General features: G+C 31.9%; 1 protein-coding gene across 1 annotated transcript; it reads right to left on the minus strand.

Moving 5' to 3' along the window:
- Positions 1–251: 251 nt before the first annotated feature.
- LOC139770272 (uncharacterized) lies at positions 252–17258 on the minus strand. The gene is made up of 17 exons (XM_071702118.1): positions 17161–17258; positions 14014–14361; positions 12477–12809; positions 7852–7980; positions 7585–7710; positions 7317–7439; positions 7054–7179; positions 6014–6358; positions 5309–5647; positions 4597–4938; positions 3893–4234; positions 3192–3530; positions 1674–1802; positions 1413–1532; positions 857–976; positions 576–722; positions 252–424 (listed from the first exon to the last, which is right to left on the minus strand). The coding sequence occupies exons 2-17, from the start codon at positions 14349–14351 to the stop codon at positions 253–255; spliced, it is 3570 nt and encodes a 1189-aa protein (XP_071558219.1). The 5' UTR covers positions 14352–14361; positions 17161–17258; the 3' UTR covers position 252.
- Positions 17259–20469: the final 3211 nt, after the last annotated feature.

Genomic DNA, 20469 nt, shown 5'->3' on the forward strand with positions numbered 1-20469 from the left:
ATTTTATTGTATGATATAAGCAAAATGTATAATTACTCATCAAGTGCAACTGTTCCTTACTGTTATTTGTTTAAATGAGTGAACAGGCAAACACGGTATTCTTGACTTTGACGTTCTGCGGAAGGATCCACACTATAATCCGCTAAAGTTGAAGTGCTTGGTCATAGAAATGTGATATGATTAAAAGTAAAAAAATACGATATAAAAAATTTCACACTTGTACATTATATATTTGTGTAGAAAAATCAATATTTAACTAGTTGGGTATTTATTAAATTGTACAATAAAATCAATACACGAATGAAGTGCGCTAGTTTCTTCTGTCATTTGTTCAAATGACTGAACAGGCAAACTAGGTTGTTCTCCACTTTGATATTCTGCAGAAGGATCCATAACATAATCCGCTAAACTTGAAGTGCTCGGTCTGTGTAGAAACGTGATGTGATTAAAAGTAAAAAGGAAAGAGTAATTATTTTTAAAATGTCACAGTTGTAAAATATACTTGTGCAGAAAAGTCAATATTTAACTATTTGGATATCATTACATTATACTATATAAACTAAACGAATAATTACTCATTAAGTACTCCTGTATTTTCTGCCGTTTCTTTAAATAATTGAACGGGTAAACCAGATGGTACTTGTTCTTGACTTTGACGCAGAGGAATATATTCTCCTGTAGAAAGATCCATAATATAAGCCGTTGAACTTAAGGTGCTTGGTCTGCATTAAAATACGGTGCAATTAGAAATGGAATTATTTAAATTAATATTATATATCATTCTTTTGCAAAAGAGTAAATATTTAAGTATCAAGATATTATTATATTGTATGATATAAACAATACGAATAATTACTTATCAAGTGCGCCTGTTTTTTCTATCGCTTCTTTAAGTGATTGTATGGGCAAATCAGATGTATCTTGACTTTGACGGTCTGCAGAAGGATCCATACTATTATCCGCTAAACTTGAAGTGCTTGGTTTGCATAGAAAAGTGATGCAATTAAAAATTTAAAAAAGTAATAATTATTAAAATTCTACAACTGTACATATTACTTAATGCTATTATGTACTTATTGACGGTGAATTATAATGGAGTGAAGTTTTGTAAGTGAGACTGAGTAGGAGAAAGAAAAAGAAAGAGATAGGGAGAGAATGTTTTATACCACGAATTTCTGTAATGCTAATGTCAAGCAATTAATGTCTAGACTGAATTTGTGGATTATAATAGATAAGTGAAACACCGATATGATATCAATCAAATTAGGGAGAAACTCTATTTTAATGTATTATATATAAGCATCAAAATTACATCAATTTAGAAAGACCAAAACCCATGGTCGAAAGGTCTTGATGACTAATCTGACCAAAAAGCCAATGGTCGATTTGTCATGACAATGTCAAATAATTACCCTTCACATGCTTTTGTTTCTTTTCTCGATTGTTCACATGACTGTAGAGCCAAATCAATTGTTTCCTGACGTTCTGCATTGGGATCTATATCGTTACCCGGTGAACTTGAAGTGCTTAGTCTGCATTGAAATACAGTGCAATTAGAAATAGCATTATTTAATATATTAACGTTGTAACTTACTCTTTTGCAAAAGAGTAAGAATTAATTTCAATATCAAGACATTATTATATTGTGTGACATAAGAAAATTAAATAATTACTCATTAAGTGTGCCTGTTTTTTCTGTCGTTTCTTTAATAAATGATTGAACGAGCAAACCAGATGTATCTTGACCTTGATGGCGTGCAGAAGGACCCATACTATCATCCGCTAAATTTGAAGTGCTTGTTCTGTATAGAAAAATGTTGTGATAAATGGTTAAAAATAAAAAGAAATAATAATTATTGAAATACTACAACTGTACGTATTATTAATGCTTTTATGTACTTATTGGCGGTAAACCGCTAATGGAGTGAAGTTTTGTAATTAAGAATGAGAAGGAGGAAGAAGGAGAAAGAGATAGGAAGAGAAAGTTTTATACCTCGAATTTCTTTAATGCTAATGTCAAATAATTAATGTCTAGACTGAATTTGTGATTAATATAGATAAGTGAAACATGACCGATATAATATAAAGTCAAGTTAAAGAAAAACGCTATTTTAACGCAATTGTTCTACTTTAGCTTTAGGTGAGATAAAAAAATGTACGTAAATTTACATAAATAATTTTATTAGGCTATCGATTCCTGCCCTGAAAATGGCGTATCTCCCTAATGAAACTTATGATATTTTGTACGTTAAAATAACGTTCTTCCGTAATTTGATTGTATATTATATCGGTCGTATTTTATTTATTTATCGCTTATATACGTCGTTTGAAAAAAAGAAACGTCTTCCTAATAAATAATTTCTAATAAAAGCTGTCTTAATGTGAGTACGCGTTTAAACATAAGACGGATACGGCCACCAATTAAAACCATAAAAATATAAAATTTTTGATACATTAAAAACCGTTTGTTATAAAAGGAGACCCCTGTCAACACTTGGTTGCTCCGTTCTGAGTTATTATAGTTTTTATGATTCTGAACAAATGTTCCCGTGTCACAACCAAAGAAAATCGAAAGATAAAAAAATTTGAAGCTTTGAAGTAGAATCTGGGTGTCTATCAGAATCTCTTTCAGATAACCTGATCCTTTCTTTTATATGTAAAGGGTACATATATGCGCGTGTATTTGTGAATGTTGAGTGCCTAGATGTACGTGTTTGCGTTGTTTGTGTATGTGTGTGTATACGTGTACTTGTTTGTATGAATATGAATGTTTGTTCGTTTGTGGTTACATAGAAAATACCCTGTATATACATACTTCCGCGCATTAATTTCAATATCTATAAGAACTATGTATAAATAATGCAGTTTATATATCTACCTCGAATTTCTGCAATACTAATGTCAAACAAATAAATATCTAATCCAATTTTCTGAATTGTCTTTATCTATGATGCATAAAAGAACGTAAAAATAAGCGATACAAATTTATTTAAATTAAATGCAAAATAATGGGAAGATTATTATTATCACGTTTTGAGAGGCACATTTATGATCAAAATTGCTAATAAATATTACATGGATCCCCTGATAAAAACTTTTATTCGTTCAATTTTTTCAGCTATTGATTGTTTTATCATTATATTTATTTTATAGTCTTTAGTAATTTAATAATTTTTTGAATGTGTACTTACTCATCTCGACTCAGGATTCTTGTGCAATATCTTCTTAAATGTACTCGTAAACTTGCAATATTTGTTAAGAAAGACACTGCTTTGCCACAATTATTACATTTTGCCTTATATCCCGGTAACTTCGAGTAACATTGCCTTAAGTCGTCAGGTAGTGAGAAAGTGTCATTATCAATAAATATTCCATGTCTACTTAAGTGTATTCTTATTACTTTTATCCAGCGTTTTGGGTGAGATACCTTAATTTCTTTTTTACAGGTCGTACACTTTACCAGCGTAGGTTTCAATTCCTCGAAATAATTCCACAACTTGCTGCGTTTTTTTCTCGGTACCATAACTGTTCTGTAATACATATAATTTGATATTAAATGTAGTACAGTGATCGCCTTAACAAGTGTTTGTAGAATTGCTTACAAAGGTCATAAAGAGGCATGGTTTACTTATCAGGATGTATGTTTATACGGATATATAGTTAAAATTTGCATAATTATTAGATCGCGTACAGATCTTCAAACATATTTTAAAAAAAGGAAAAACGCACCAAATGTACATGCACATTTATGATCAAAATTGCATATAAATATTATATGGATGTCCCGATAAAATCTTTTATTCACTCAATTTTCTTTAACTACTGATTGTTTTGTCATTACATTTATTTTATAGTCTTAAGTATTTTAATAATTTTTGGAATGTATACTTACTTATCTTGACTCTGGGTTATTGTGGAATGTCTTCTTAAATGTCTTCGTAAATTTTCAATATTTGTTAAGAAGGATACTGTTTCGCCGCAATTATTACATTTTGCCTTATATCCCGGTAATTCCGAGTAACATTGCCTTAAGTTGTTAGGTAGTGCGACAGTGTCATCATCAAGAGATATTCCATGTACATTTACTAAGTGTACTCTGAATATTGACCTAAACCTTGTTCGATGAGGTATCTTAATTTCTTTTTTACAGGTCGTACACTTTACCAGCGTAGGTTTCAATTCCTCGAAATAATTCCACAACTTGCTGCGTTTTTTTCTCGGTACCATAACTGTTCTGTAATACATATAATTTGATATTAAATGTAGTACAGTGATCGCCTTAACAAGTGTTTGTAGAATTGCTTACAAAGGTCATAAAGAGGCATGGTTTACTTATTAGGATGTATGTTTATACGGATATATAGTTAAAATTTGCATAATTATCAGATCGCGTACAGATCTTCAAACATATTTTAAAAAAAGGAAAAACGCACCAAATGTACATGCACATTTATGATCAAAATTGCATATAAATATTATATGGATGCCCCGATAAAAACTTTTATTCACTCAATTTTCTTTAACTACTGATTGTTTTGTCATTACATTTATTTTATAGTCTTAAGTATTTTAATAATTTTTGGAATGTATACTTACTTATCTTGACTCTGGGTTATTGTGGAATGTCTTCTTAAATGTGTTCGTAAATTTTCAATATTTGTTAAGAAGGATACTGTTTCGCCGCAATTATTACATTTTGCCTTATATCCCGGTAATTCCGAGTAACATTGCCTTAAGTCGTTAGGTAGTGCGACAGTGTCATCATCAAGAGATATTCCATGTACATTTACTAAGTGTACTCTGAATATTGACCTAAACCTTGTTCGATGAGGTATCTTAATTTCTTTTTTACAGATCGTACACTTTACCAGCGTAGGTTTCAATTCCTCGAAATAATTCCACAACTTGCTGCGTTTTTTTCTCGGTACCATAACTGTTCTGTAATACATATAATTTGATATTAAATGTAGTACAGTGATCGCCTTAACAAGTGTTTGTAGAATTGCTTACAAAGGTCATAAAGAGGCATGGTTTACTTATTAGGATGTATGTTTATACGGATATATAGTTAAAATTTGCATAATTATCGGATCCCGTACAGATCTTCAAACATATTTTTTTTTAAAAAAGGTAATAAACGCGCCAGGTGTACATGCACATTTATGATCAAAATTGCATATAAATATTATATAGATGCCCCGATAAAAACTCTTATATTCGCTTAATTTTCTTTATTTATTGATTGTTTTGTCATTACATTTATTTTATAATTTTTGATATTTTAATAATGTTTTGATTGTGTACTTACTCATCTCGACTCTGGATACTTGTGGAATGTCTTCTTAAATGTGTTCGTAAATTTCCAACATGTGTTAAGAAAGATAATGTTTTGCCGCAATTATTACATTTTGCTTTATATCCCGGTAACTCCGAGTAATATTGTTTCAAGTCGTCAGGTAGTGTATGAGTGTCATTATCAAGAAATATTCCATGTCTACTTAAGTGCATTCTCATTAATTTTGTGCAGTGTGTTGGGTATGATACCTTAATTTCTCTTTTACAGATCGTGCACTTTACTAGCAAAGGTTTCAATTTCTTGAAATAATTCCACAACTTGCTGCGTTTTTTTCTCGGTACCATAACTGTTCTGTAATACATATAATTTGATATTAAATGTAGTACAGTGATCGCCTTAACAAGTGTTTGTAGAATTGCTTACAAAGGTCATAAAGAGGCATGGTTTACTTATTAGGATGTATGTTTATACGGATATATAGTTTAAATTTGCCTAATTACCAGATCGCGTACAGATCTTCAAACATATTTAAAAAAAGAAGAAATAAAAAACGCACCATGTACATGCACTTTTATGATCAAAATTGCATATAAATATTATATGGATGCTTCGATAAAAACTTTTATTCACTCAATATTCTTTAGTTACTGATTGTTTTATCATTACATTTATTTCATAATTTTTAGTATTTTAATAATTTTTTGATTGTGTACTTACTCATCTCGACTCAGGATTCTTGTGGAATGTCTTCTTAAATGTCTTCGTAAATTTACAGTATTTGATAAGAAGGATACTGTTTCGCCGCAATTATTACATTTTGCCTTATATCCCGGTAATTCCGAGTAATATTGTTTTAAGTCGTCAGGTAGTGAAAGAGTGTCATTATCGAGAAATATTTCATGTACATTAAATAAGTGTGCTCTCATTATTTTTGTGCGATTTGTTGGATTAGGTGTCTTAATTTCTTTTTTACAGGTCGTGCACTTTACCAGCGAAGAATTCAACTCCTCGAAATAATTCCACAACTTGCTGTGTTTTCTTGTAGGTGCCATTATAACCGTCCTGTAATACAGATTAATCGTCTGATACTGAATGCGATACAGTGATCGCCTCAACAAGCGTATGCAGAATTTCTCATAAAGGAAAAAAAGGCATGATTTATTTATTAGATTGTACGTTTATATGGATATAATAGTTTGAATTTATTTAATTACCAGACCGCGTACAGACCCACGAAACTTACGGTTAAAGAAAAAAGAAAATTCGCGTCAAGTGTTTCATGTGTGTAAAGCTACATAAAAAAAACCAGGTTGCGTACTTATTCTAAAAAAGAACATGTACACAAGTATAATAAAGAAGCATTATTTTTTAAAACCAGAGGTTACTAATTTATCATACTCACTTGACGCAAACCTTCGGGTATCATTGTTTTTGTAGTAAGAAATACAAATAAAACTATAAGACCAAATTAGATTAAATAATTTTTCAATAATAATTTTGTAAGAAGCACGTATACTTGGCGCGTTTTTTAAATTTTTTTAAAAAAGCTTGTTTTGTACGATTATCATCCCTTTTTACAAGTACATGGGAATCATGAAAATGCAAAACTTTCGATGTATAAATTTGCAAATAAAATAAAAGCGGACAATATAATTATTTAAAATTTCACATATGTAAATTATACTTGTGCAGAGAGCTCAATATTTAAATATTTGGATATTATTACATTGTATAATATACAAAAATCGAATAATTACTTATCAAATGTGCTTGTTTCTTTTCTCGTTTGTTCAAATGAATGAACAGGCAAACCAGATGATTCTTGGCTTTGACATTCTGCGGTAGGATTCGTATTATAACCCGTTGAAATTGAATTGCCTGGTCTGTATAGAAATATGGAGTAATTAAAAATGGAATTATTTAAAACACTAACGTCGTAAGTTATTCTTTTGCAAAAAAGTAAATATTTAAATATTAAGATATCATTATATTGTATGATATAAGCAAAACGAATAATTACTCATTAAGAGCGCCTGTTCTTTCTGTCGTTTCTTTAAATGATTGAACGGGCAAACTAGATAGTTCTCCACTTTGACGTTTCGCAGTAGGATCCATATAATCCGCTAAACTTAAAGTGCTTGATCTGCATTGAAATACGGTGCAATTAGAAATGAAATTATTTTAAATATTAACGTTATAAAATATTCCTTTGCAGAAGAGTAAATATTTTAATAGTAAGTTGTCATTATATTGTATTATATAAACACTATAAACAAACAAAAAATTACCCATCACATGCTTTTGTTTCTTTTCTCGATTGTTCACATGATTGTAGAGCCAAATCAATTGTTTCCTGACCTTGATGTTCTGGATTGGGATCTATATCGTTACCCGGTGAACTTGAAGTGCTTAGTCTGCATTGAAATACGGTGCAATTAGAAATAGCGTTATTTAATATATTAACATTGTAACTTACTCTCTTGCAAAAGAGTAAGAATTAATTTAAATATCAAGACGTTATTACATTGTGTAATATAAGAAAATCGAATAATTACTCATTAAGTGCGCCTGTTTTTTCTGTCGTTTCTTTAATAAATGATTGACCGAGCAAACCAGATGTATCTTGACCTTGATGGCGTGCAGAAGGACCCATACTATCATCCGCTAAATTTGAAGTGCTTGGTCTGTATAGAAAAATGGTGTGATAAATGGTTAAAAATAAAAAGAAATACTAATTATTGAAATACTACAACTGTACGTATTTATTAACGCTTTTATGTACTTATTGGCGGTAAACCGCTAATGGAGTGAAGTTTTGTAATTAAGAATGAGAAGGAGGAAGAAGGAGAAAGAGATAGGAAGAGAAAGTTTTATACCTCGAATTTCTTTAATGCTAATGTCAAATAATTAATGTCTAGACTGAATTTGTGATTAATAGATAAGTGAAACACGATATGATATAAAATTGAGTTAGGGTGAAACGTTATTTTAACGTAATTGATCTATTCTAGCTTTAGATGAGATGAAGAAATGTACATAAATTCACACGAATAATATTATATTAGTTTACCAAAATCCTGTCCTGAGACCGTAAAATGGTGTATCTCTCTAATTAAACTTATGATATTTTGTACGTTACAATGACATTTTTGAGAAACGTCTAAGGCAGTTAACTGGTTAAGACGAATACGGTCACCAATTATAACGGTCGAAAATGATAGAATGTCTTCACGAAAAATTGTAGATAATGTCAGAATAAATTAGGTTGGTGCTATATATACAATAATAATTTTAAGGGTAACAAATAATTAATATCACTATGCTGAAATTTGCAAACCTATAACGTATATTCAAATATTATAAAGAACCGTTGATTGTTAGCTAATAGAAATTTTTATTAATTATTAATTATTTATATAATATGTAGATGGCATATTTGAGTTGTGCTATATAAATTTTATTAAATGGATTAATTTAAATACTGAATTTGAATAAAAACTATGTATAAATCATACATTATATACAGGGTGTTTTCGAATTAAGTACACAAACTTGAAGAAGATATTCCTTGGTTAATTTTAAGAAGAAAAGGTCCTATAAACATGTGTTCTAAACTACTATGTTTTCAAAACACATGGTATCAAAGACACACGCCCCAGGTAGATTTAAAAATGTTTCGGTACTGGAAAATAATTCTTAATACCACATATCCGCATACCAAATTTGAATAAATGTCTTTAAACGTTTTTCAGACTTTCAAAATTTTCATTTTTTTTACAACTTTGACATCCTGTATTTTGAAAATGAAGTAGTTTAGGACACATGTTTAGAGAATCTTTTCTTCTTAAAGTTAGCCAAGGAATATCCTCTTCAAGTTTGTGTAATTACTTAGGAAACACTCTGTATATCTGCCTCCAATTTCTGCAGTATTAATGTCAAACAAATAAACATCTTAAGGGGATCCTGCAGCCGTATGATTTACCGACATTATCGTTTTTAGATGGATCTTTTAATTGGCTTTATAGAATTGCAAAAATCTTTTACAGAATTAAAGTCCGCACAAAAATCTAAAGTAACAAACGCGATTTTATATCAAAAACACCAAAACATTAAAAATATTACTTATTTAGGCACATACAGCTGTCACCTGACGACAATATTTGCTTAAAACAAAAATTCTGCAGTTTATGCATACATAATGTTTATCATCCTCCCTTGGGAAAACATGTAGGAATAATATCGTGCAAGTAGAAGTAAGATTCAATGCGTACAAAAAAAGATCCATCGAAATTTTATTTTAGTAATGCAAATACGGATGCAGGATGACAAGAAGAGCAGCAACAGTAGTTGCCGGATTTTGCGAGAGATGGCAAGGAATCGAACAAGGACAGATGTCATTTCGTTAGACAAAGACAGATATAGGGAAAACAAAATTAAAAAGGTTGACATTATCGACATCGAGGAATTTCGCCTATCACTGCAGTAGAAACAATCATGGAAAGAGTGATGGGAAGGATAATTCCGATAACATGGGAACCATAAAAATATAAAACTTTTGATATGTATGAATTTGCAAATAAAAAAACGTGGATAATACGGATAAGAAGGATTGTGGCAGTGACAGGTGTGGACAAGAGGGAGGTACTGTTTACGGAGCTTGAAGAGGAAGACGACAAGGAAGATATAATTGGAAGGAGTGTGGAGATATGGAGAAGATGGGAAGTGTGTAGGAGTCGACGAGGAACTCACGATGGAGGAGAGAGCCTATAGGCACAAGCTGGTAATAAAGGCAAGAGAGGAAAGACTGAAAGGAAGGTCAGCGGTCCTGACTAATAGGAGACTATGGATAGACGGGAAGGAGGTAAAATGGGATAAGGAGGGAAACAGATGGAGGAGAATTTGAAGGCTAGGAGAGATGCAGGTACGGAGGAGAGGAAGATGAAGGACAGAAGAGAAGACGGGAGAAGAGAGTCTAGCATTAAAGGAGAAAGGAAGAAGAGATAAGGGAGTAGGGGAAGGGAAGGGTGCAGCGACGGAAAGGGAAAGGATAAAGAACGAGAAAGGGAGGGAGGGAGCGAGAATGTAGTATAAGGCCGAGGGCCAGGCCGGGATAGGAAGAGAGAAATATATGTACAGGGTTGGGTACGTCTCTTCAAAACGCCAATGTATGTAAAGGTTTGGGTACGTTCCTCAAAAACGCCCTTTAAGGCCCCTTTGGGGCGAATAAAGTACTTATTCAATTCAATTCAATTCAATATATATCATTATTTTGTATAATATAAGCAAGACGAATAGATACACATTAAGTGCGTCTGCTTTTTCTTTAAATGACTGAACAGGCAAACCAGATGTATCTTGATCTTGACGTTCTGCAGTAAAATTCATATCAAAACCCATTGTAATTAAAGTTCTTGGTCTGCATTGAAATACGGTGCAGTTATAAATGGAATTATTTAAAACATTAATATTATAAATTATTCTTTTGCAAAAGAATAAATAATTAAATATCAAGATATTATTATTTTGTATAATATATAAGCAAAACGAATAGTTAGTGCATTCTGCAAAAGGATCCATAGTATTATCCGATAAACTTGAAGTGCTTGGTCTGCATAGAAAAATGGTGTAATTAAAAATAAAAAAAGATAATAGTTATTGAAATACTACGACTGTACGTATTATTAATGCTATTATGTACTTATTGACGGTGAACCGTAATAGAGTGAAGTTTATAAGTGAGAGTGAGCAAGAGGAAGAAAGAGAAAAAGATAGGGAGAAAATGTTTTATACCTCGACTTTCCGTAATGCTAATGTCTAGAATGCATAATTAATGTCTAGATTGAATTTGTGATTAATAGATAAGTGAAACACGACCGATATAATATAAAATCAAGTTAAAGAAAAACACTATTTTAACGCAATTGTTCTATTCTAGCTTTAGGTGAGATAAAAAAATGTACGTAAATTTACACAAATAATTTTATTAGGCTACCGATTCCTGCCCTGACCATAAAATGGCGTACCTCCTTAATGAAACTTATAATATTTTGTACATTACAATAACGTTCTTCTTTAATTTCATTGTATATTATATCGGTCGTATTTTACTTATCTATCGCTTATTACGTCGTTTGGAAAAAAAAAGTTTTCTTAATAAATAATTTCTAATAAAGACTGTCTTAATGTGAGTACATGTTTAAACATAAGACGGATACGGTCATCAATTAAAACCATAAAAATATAAATTTTTTGATACATTAAAAACCGTTTGTTATAAAAGGGGACCCCTGTCAACACTCGATTGCTCCGTTCTGAGTTGTTATAGTTTTTATGATTTTGAACAAATGTCTCCCGTGTCAAAACCAAAGAAAATCGAAAGATAGAAGAATACACAGTAAAAAATTTTGTGTCAATGGAAGTCCACTCTCAATTTTGTGTTAAAATAACTCATTCATCGTGTTATTTTTGACATTTAGAAATGTTATAAATGTCGATATAACATTTCTAAATGTCAAAAATAACACGATGAATGAGTTATTTTAACACAAAATTGAGAGTGGACTTCCATTGACACAAAATTTTTTACTGTGTATGAAGCTCTGAAGTAAAATCTGAGTGTCTATCAGAGTCTCTTTTAGATAACCTGATGCTTTCTTTTATATGTAAAGGATACATATGCGCGTGTATTTGTGAATGTTGAGTGCCTAGATGTACCTGTTTGCGTTGTTTGTGTACGTGTGTGTGTATACGTGTACTTGTTTGTATGAATGTTTGTTCGTTTGTGATTAGATAGAAAATATCCTGTATATACATACTTCCGCGCATTAATTTCAATATCTATAAGAACTATGTATAAATCATGCAATTTATATATCCACCTCGAATTTCTGCAATACTAATGTCAAATAAATAGATATCTGACCTAACCTTCTGAATTGTCTTTATCTATGATGCATAAAATAAGCGATACAAATTTATTTAAATTAAATGCAAAATAATGGAAAAATTATTATTATCACGTTTTGAAAAGCACATTTATGATCAAAATTGCTAATAAATATTATTTGCATGCCCTGATAAAAACTTTTATTCATTCAATTTTTTCAGCTATTGATTGTTTTATCATTAAATTTATTTTATAGTCTGTAGTATTTTAATAATTTTTTGATTGTGTACTTACTCATCTGGACTCTGGATACTTGTGGAATGTCTTCTTAAATGTTTTCGTAAATTTTTCGTACTTGATAAGAAAGACAATGTTTTGTCACAATCTTTACATTTTGCCTTATATCTCGGTAACTCCGAGTAATATTGTTTTAAGTCGTCAGGTAGTGAGAGAACGTCATTATCGATAAATATTCCATGTCTACTTAAGTGCAGTCTCATTAATTTTGTGTATCTTGTTGGGTGTGATACCTTAATTTCTCTTTTACAGGTCGTGCACTTTACTAGCAAAGGTTTCAATTCCTCGAAATAATTCCACAACTTGCTGCGTCTTTTTGTCGGTGTCGTCCTGTAATACAGATTGTCTGACACTAAATGTGGTACAGCAATTGCATCAACAAGCGTTTGTAGAATGTCTCACAAAGGTCATAAAAACACATTTAATTTATTAGAATGTATGTTTATACGGATACTAGCTGGTTACCCGGGCTTCGCCCCGGAGGACATATGTAATAAGACACACAAATAGTCTCTCTCTCTCTCTCTCTCTCTCTCTCTCTCTCTCTCTCTCTCTCTCTCTCTCTCTCTCTCTCTCTCTCTCTCTCTCTCTCTCTCTCTCTCTCTCTCTCTCTCTCTCTCTCTCTCTCTCTCTCTCTCTCTCTCTCTCTCTCTCTCTCTCTCTCTCTCTCTCTCTCTCCTCTCTCTCTCTCTCCCTCCCTCTCTCTCTCCCTCTCTCTCTCTCTCCCTCTCTCTCTCCCTCTCTCTCTCCCTCTCTCTCTCTCTCCCTCTCTCTCTCCCTCTCTCTCTCCCTCTACCCCTACTTCATGTATAATTCTTTGAAATTCAATCAATTATTTCCCAAAAAATTGGAAAAATTATAAAAACCGGTTTCCAAAAAGATCAATAACAAAAATAGTACACTTTATAGCACTTCCCGGTAAATTCTACCCCTACTTCATATACAATTCTTTAAGATTCGGTCAATTAATTCCCGAAAAATTGAAAAAATTTTGGTACCGACTTCCAATAGATCGGTAACGAAAAATTATACACTTTATAGCACTCCCCGGAAAATTCTACCCCTGTTTAATCTATAATTCTTTGAGATTCGGTCAATTATTTCCCGAAAAATTAGAAGAATTGGAAAAACCGGTTTCCAGAAAATCGGTAACAAAAAACTATACACATAGTGGCACTCCCCGGAAAATTCTACCCCTATTTTATATACTTTTGGTAAAAATTCGGTCGAATAGTTCAAGAGTGTATAAAGGACATACATACATACATACATTCATTTTTATATATATAGATGATATAGTTAAAATTCGCATAATTATCAGATCGCGTACAGATCTTCAAACATATTTTTAAAAAAAGAGAAAAAACGCACCTGGTGTACATGCACATTTATGATCAAAATTGCAAATAAATGTTATATGGATGCCCCGATAAAAACTATTATTCACTCAATTTTCTTTAGCTACTGATTGTTTTATCGTTGCATTTATTTCATAATTTTTGGCATTTTAATAATTTTTTGATTGTGTACTTACTCATCTCGACTCTGGATTTTTATGGAATGTCTCCTTCTTAAATGTTTTCGTAAATCTCCCATGTTTGATAAGAAAGACACTGCTTTGCCACAATTATTACATTTTGCCTTATATTCCGGTAACTCCGAGTAATATTTTTTTAAGTCGTCAGGTAGTGTGACAGTCTCATCATCAAGAGATATTCCATGTACATTTAATATGTGTGCTCTCATTAATTTTGTGCGTCTTTTTGGAATAGGTGTCTTAATTTCTTTTTTACAGGTCGTGCACTTTACCAGCGAAGGATTCAACTCCTCGAAATAATTCCACAACTTGCTACGTTTTCTTGTCGGTGCCATTATAACCGTCCTGTAATACAGATTAATCGTCTGATACTGAATGCGATACAGTGATCGCCTCAACATGCGTTTGCAGAATTTCTTACAAAGGAAAAAAAGGCATGATTTATTTATTAGAATGTACGTTTATTTTATATGGATATAATAGTTCGAATTTACCTAATTACCAGATCGCGTACAGATTCCAATCATCCATGTATAACTTATACTTTATTTAAGCATAAATCGATATCCTTTTCACCGATCGACGACAAATTTAAAATAAAGTTTGCATTTATTAATTGTATGTTTTTGAAGCATGTTTACGGGGCTATTATTCTATGAATTTTATGAAGTTCTGACATTTCTAACAAAGAGAAGATACTTAAATGAGGTCTCCGATTAATTGAAATTTTAATATATTTAAGAAAATCGGTTAATAAAATAAATGAGTTTTTTTTTGTTGTAAACCGATTTTTATGAAACCAGTACTACAATTTTTCTAGAAAACAAAGCTAAATCTTAAAAAAAACGGGCACAGTAACAACTGTGCCGCAAACAACAACGTAGAACTACGTCAACTGTCACTGTGAAAGACACTGCTTTACCTCAATTATTACGTTTTGTCTTATATCCCGGTGACTCCGAGTAATATTGCCTCAGGTCGTCAGGTAGTGCGAAAGTGTCATTATCGAGAGATGTTCCATGTACATTTAATAAGTGTGCTCTGAATATTGTTGTACGGATTTTTGGATGAGGTATTTTAATTTCTTTTTTACAGGTCGTGCACCATTACCAGCAAAGGTTTTAATTCCTCGAAATAATTCCAAAATTTGCTGCGTTTTTTTCTTGGTACCAACTGTTCTGTAATACAGATTGTCTGATACTGAATGTGATACAGTGATCGCCACAACAATAAGCGTTTGTAAAATTTGTCACAATTGACAAAAAGAGGCATGGTTTATTTATTAGGATGTATGTTTATATATGTATATGGATATATAGTTTAAATTTGTCTAATTACCAAAACGTACATATGTGTAAAACTTATATTTTTCAAAAACAGATTAAAAATCGCGCCAAGTGTACGTGCTCAATACAAAATCTTTATTAAAGAAAAAAAATTTTGATCTAATTTGGTCTTATAATGCCATTTGTATTTTTTACCACAAAAACAATAATGTCAAACGGTTTGCGCCAAGCAAATATGATAAATTAGTAACATCTGGTTTTTTTAATGATGTTTTTTTATTATTCTTGTTTTGTACCTGTTCTTTTTTAGAACAGCGATACACAACCTGTTCCGGTTTTTTATTATTTAGATTCACACATAAAAAACATTTGGTGCCAAGTGTTTAATTTGTATCATGTCCACTTGGCCCTTCTGTTGTCATTGTTTTTGTAGTAAGAAATATTAGTGGAATTATACGACCAAATTAGATTAAAATTTTTTTTCAATAAAGATTTTGTATGGAGCACGTACACTACGCGCGTTTTTTTTACCTTTTTTTGAAATTGGTATGTGTTCTTTAGAGAAAAAGTATATATAGGTAAGTATATATCAGAAGGTACACACAATTTATGTATGTGTATAAAGAGTTTCTATATCCGAATATGTGTATCCTATTCCATGACCTGTGTACTTAAATATTCACGACCAATATACCTCTTAAGTATACAGAGATTCAAGTGAGATAAGTGTATTCGACTTGTATATCCGGACATCTATACAGAGCTCAATATTCAAAATGGTCTGGCAGTTGTTTATACACTTCCAGTATATAAGAATAATAACGAGGATGGAGACCAACGTTATATTATTTTTTAAAAATTGGTGTATGCTGAATTTTGTGTTAGTCATTATATTTGCAATGAAAGTTTTTATGAAACCTACCAAAGTTGTTCGTATTTATTTATCACTTTAATTTGAAAATCTATTCTATGGAACAACGTACATTGAGTACTTCACAATACGCATTCGCATTTTGTATAAATGTTGTTATTAGCCAACCTATCTGCTCGGCATTTTTTAATAAAAGTCATCCTTATTTCCCACAAGCATTAACCTTTTCGCTTCTAATGTTGCTGTAGTCGGCATCTATGTAACATTCGTAGATACTAGCGCCGGCTATAGCCGGCATAGCCGTATTTGGTACTAACTTTGCTTGTAGTGTATTAAATACGAAGTTTAAAATAATAATAAAATATAATTTTAAAATATAATTTTGTACTTATGTAAATCCCGTTTTACTTTTATGCTTGAAAAATTATATCTTTAATGCAACGAGTTAAAACAGTGGAGTCATAGCACTTCTTCTCTCCAAGGCGAACGCTAGCGGCTTATGCTGCCGTACCTCATAATCGCTATTCGGCCAACGCAAAAAGGTTAAATACTTTGAAATAAAGTGTCGCACAGATGTGTGTTAAAATTAAAACTCCTGGACCCGTGTGTAGTTTGATTTTGGATATGGTCGCAATTATCAGCCTTTTGTTTTTGCCACGAATTCTTGTTAGTGATTTTTTTTGCTTTAAAATTTTAATTGTACATAAAATCGAATATACGAATAAAAACTCAATATGCATAGGCAGACAAGTGAATATCCAGCATACACATATGATTACCGTCTTAAGTTTCAGCGTGTAAATCTTGTTTACACCGAGCATTTGATACGTATACTAAGTATTATATTAGGACTAAATCCATTGGTACGATCAATAAACGACGGAGTATCAGAATGGTACGATACTCGAGAACAGCCTGTATCAGACTTAAGTCGATACGCGTATCAAATGCATTCTTAATGTGCTGTCTAATTGGCTTGATACATACAAGTTGAAACCATTGTATACGTAATCGAAATTGAAAACCGTCTTGAAAAAATCACTAATATTATTTAACACGGTCGATGTAAACAGAAACGTATCTAACACTTAGTCCGCACCAGCTTGATACCCGTATCAAGAGTTTCTACGGTGTAAACTAAGCCATAGAACTATATACAACACTGGAATGTGAACTTCCATGCTAGCGCCCGGGTCACGAGAAGATAAAGACGGATTGCTTTGCGACCGTTCTCCCTCTGTTTAGCAGACTTTTGATTGGTCAATGGTATTCAATTGTTGTCGTAAAGTACAGCAGGGGTGCGTTCGAATTAAGCCTAGGCACATCTAGGTAACTCTAACACAGAGCTGCGTTCAGAAATTTAACCTGAGTAACTCTAAGCTATAGTTGCGTACACTATAGCATTAGAGTTACCTAAGTGCGCCTAAACGTAATTCCTGAACGCACCCTAGTATAAGTACATACAGTAGTGACATTGAGCGTCGGCACTTTTGATGTAGTGGGTCCCAGGTCACGGACTCGCCGCCATCTTCTGGGCTGTACGAACGCTTAAGAGAGAAAGAGAGAGGAGTATCTTTCTCTTTGTCATACATACAGGCCGCCATATTCCTGGTAGGATAAAATTTATTACCATCAAAAAAGTTCAGTCTCTCTACTGTGTATACTTATACTACGACTCTAAGGGGCTGCGCACAATAAAAGGAATAGAGAACAGTTCAATATTAATATATGAAATTCATTAACATATGTAATTCATTAACACAGAATAGACGAACAAATAAATAGCGTTAAGAAACAGTAATTAAATTTTTTTCTATATTTTGCATGCCATATGCCATGTGAACAATGCATATGTTAATATTAAACTGTTCCTTATTCCCTATTCCCTGTTCCCTGTTCCCTATTCTTTTCATTGTGTGCAGCCCCTAATGCTATAGGTTGAATTACTGAACGCAGCCCAACAAAAAAGACGGTTGGCCGCAATTCTCCCTCTCGCTCATCCCCTTTTCTTCTCGAGTAGAGTGAGTCGAGTTCTGGGTAGCGATCATGTAACTTTTTCCTTAGAGCGGAAACGTGAAGAGTTTCATGTAACTATCTCTTTCTATTGGCGTTGAATAGAAAGAGATAAACTTTTCACTTTTCACGTTTTCGTCTTAGAGGAAAAGATACATGATCGATCCCTAGATTTTACATGTTTATTCTTAAATATGAGCTACTATAATATGAAAAATAAAAAAAAATTTTTATTAAAAGTTCAGTTTACCATATATAATTAATTTTTAATTATATTATTGTATAAATAGCTCACGAGAAAGATTGAGCGATTATTCAAAATGTCAGTTATTGCTTATTTCAATTAACATTCATAGAACCAATGCGATACAACCAATGTTTCATACTATTAAGGGATTATAGGACTCTGACAGAGGTAAAAATTAGGAAAAATTTGGGTCGCAAATTATAACAAGTTATAAATTAATAGAAGTATGAAATTGTTGTTATATATGTTTATCAAGTATATTTAATATGCACAATATCTTGGTATAAAAAATTGTATTTTATAGTGAGTATTAACATCATTGTGTCCGATTTTTAGAATAACATTTTTTTAAACTGTAACGATACCTTGAGAACGTTATTCGGTTAATTTCATATTTGACACAAATATTTACCATAATTGTCTACAAATCAGTTCACAGAGGTTTTTCGCAAATTTTATAACCATTAGTTATTTATTTATTTTACAAGTTCGAATTTTTTGGTACTATTGTGTATTGAGAGTAACTGTAAAAAATTTCATGCAAATCGGGTTACTAGTTTCCGAGATATTTCTGGTACCGATTTTTAAAACACTGTTTCGAGAAAATTGCGTTTAAAGTTTTATGTGACAGTGACACTAATATAATAGCTGCATGCTGTGGATAAATTGTTGAATGAAATTTTTTCTTATCTTACGCAGCATCGTCGATGCTTGGGCTATAGAATACTTCTTCTTTTGACGAGCAGCTTCCTCGTTATCCCTTTTTTACTCTTTGTGCTTTGTTCGTACGTCTTTCGACGAACTCTGCGCGAAACGTTTCCGGACCTATGTTTATAGGAACTTTTTTGCTCCACATTCAATTTCCTATAAGACCCTGTAGTTTCATTGACTTGACCTGCAACACCCTGTATATCAAAATAATTTTTAAATGTATTGTTACTATTGGAAAAAAAAACATAATGTTATATAGAATAAATTGCATAATGTTAAAAGCAAAGCGAATAGTTACTCATTAAAAACGCTTTTTTATTCTTTTGGTTATTTAAGCTATGCCTACGTACGGTTTTTCTTGAATACAGATAATTTCCGACTCTAATTCTATGACACAATGGAATCGAAATCCGTAAGAGAGAGACCATTGATTTTCAAGAACTCGAAACATTTCTGTAAATTCGAATACGGTATGATTAAAAATAAAACATGCATTATTAGACGTTTTAATTACGCTAAAATTTAAAATGTTATAGTCGTGTATATTGCTAATGAAGGAAAATAATATTTTTGATGTGTGATTAAAAAGTAGGCAAATTAAATTGTTTAAAATATTGCAGTTATAAATTATCTTTGAAAAAAGTAAATATTTGAATATTAGATGGGATATCATTTTATTGTATAAGCAAAACGTATAATTACTCATCAAGTAATTGTACGACTGTTCCTTACTGTTATTTGTTTAAATGAGTGAACAGACAAACACGGTATTCTTGACTTTGACGTTCTGCGGAAGTAAGGATCAATACTATAATCCGCTAAAGATGAAGTGCTTAAATCTGCATAGAAATGTGATGTGATTGAAAGTAAAAAAGTACGATAATAAATATTTTCACACTTGTATGTTATATTTGTGTAGAAAAGTCAATATTTAACGAGTTGGATATCATGCATTACATTGTACAATAGAACCAATCCGAATGAAGTGCGCTTGTTCCTTCTGTCATTTGTTCAAATAACTGAACGGGCAAACCAGATGGTTCTCCACTTTGATGTTCTGCAGAAGGATTCTCTTAGCGTAAAGAGCGTGCTCTATCCTTATTCAACTTTCTGTAAGTAACAAAGATAGAACGACGCTCGAGTGTCAAGCGCGTGGTTCTGGAACACAGCCTAAATCGATTTATGCACGTATCTCGAAATCGTAACTTACAATATCAACAATCGGTTATGTTCTGCACTTATCAACATTTTTACTTGACAGAAAAAACTTTATACTTATTGTTAGCATCGCGGATCTTTAATTTCTTCAATATTTATCGTAAATA

The sequence above is a fragment of the Temnothorax nylanderi genome, unplaced genomic scaffold (genome assembly GCF_030848795.1).
Source record: "Temnothorax nylanderi isolate EJ_2023f unplaced genomic scaffold, tnyl_v1.0 TNYL_tig0028_pilon, whole genome shotgun sequence".
In the NCBI taxonomy this organism is placed as follows: Eukaryota; Metazoa; Arthropoda; class Insecta; order Hymenoptera; family Formicidae; genus Temnothorax; species Temnothorax nylanderi.

Excerpts from the sequence above, each read along its gene's own strand:
- LOC139770272 (XM_071702118.1), bottom strand. The coding sequence starts at position 14,351 with ATGGCACCGACAAGAAAACGTAGCAAGTTGTGGAATTATTTCGAGGAG. Across the intron at positions 977-1,412 it reads GAAACAAAAGCATGTGAAGG|CACTTCAAGTTTAGCGGATA; the intron begins GTAATTATTTGA and ends ATGCAAACCAAG. Across the intron at positions 723-856 it reads AAAACAGGCGCACTTGATAA|ACCAAGCACCTTAAGTTCAA; the intron begins GTAATTATTCGT and ends ATTTTAATGCAG.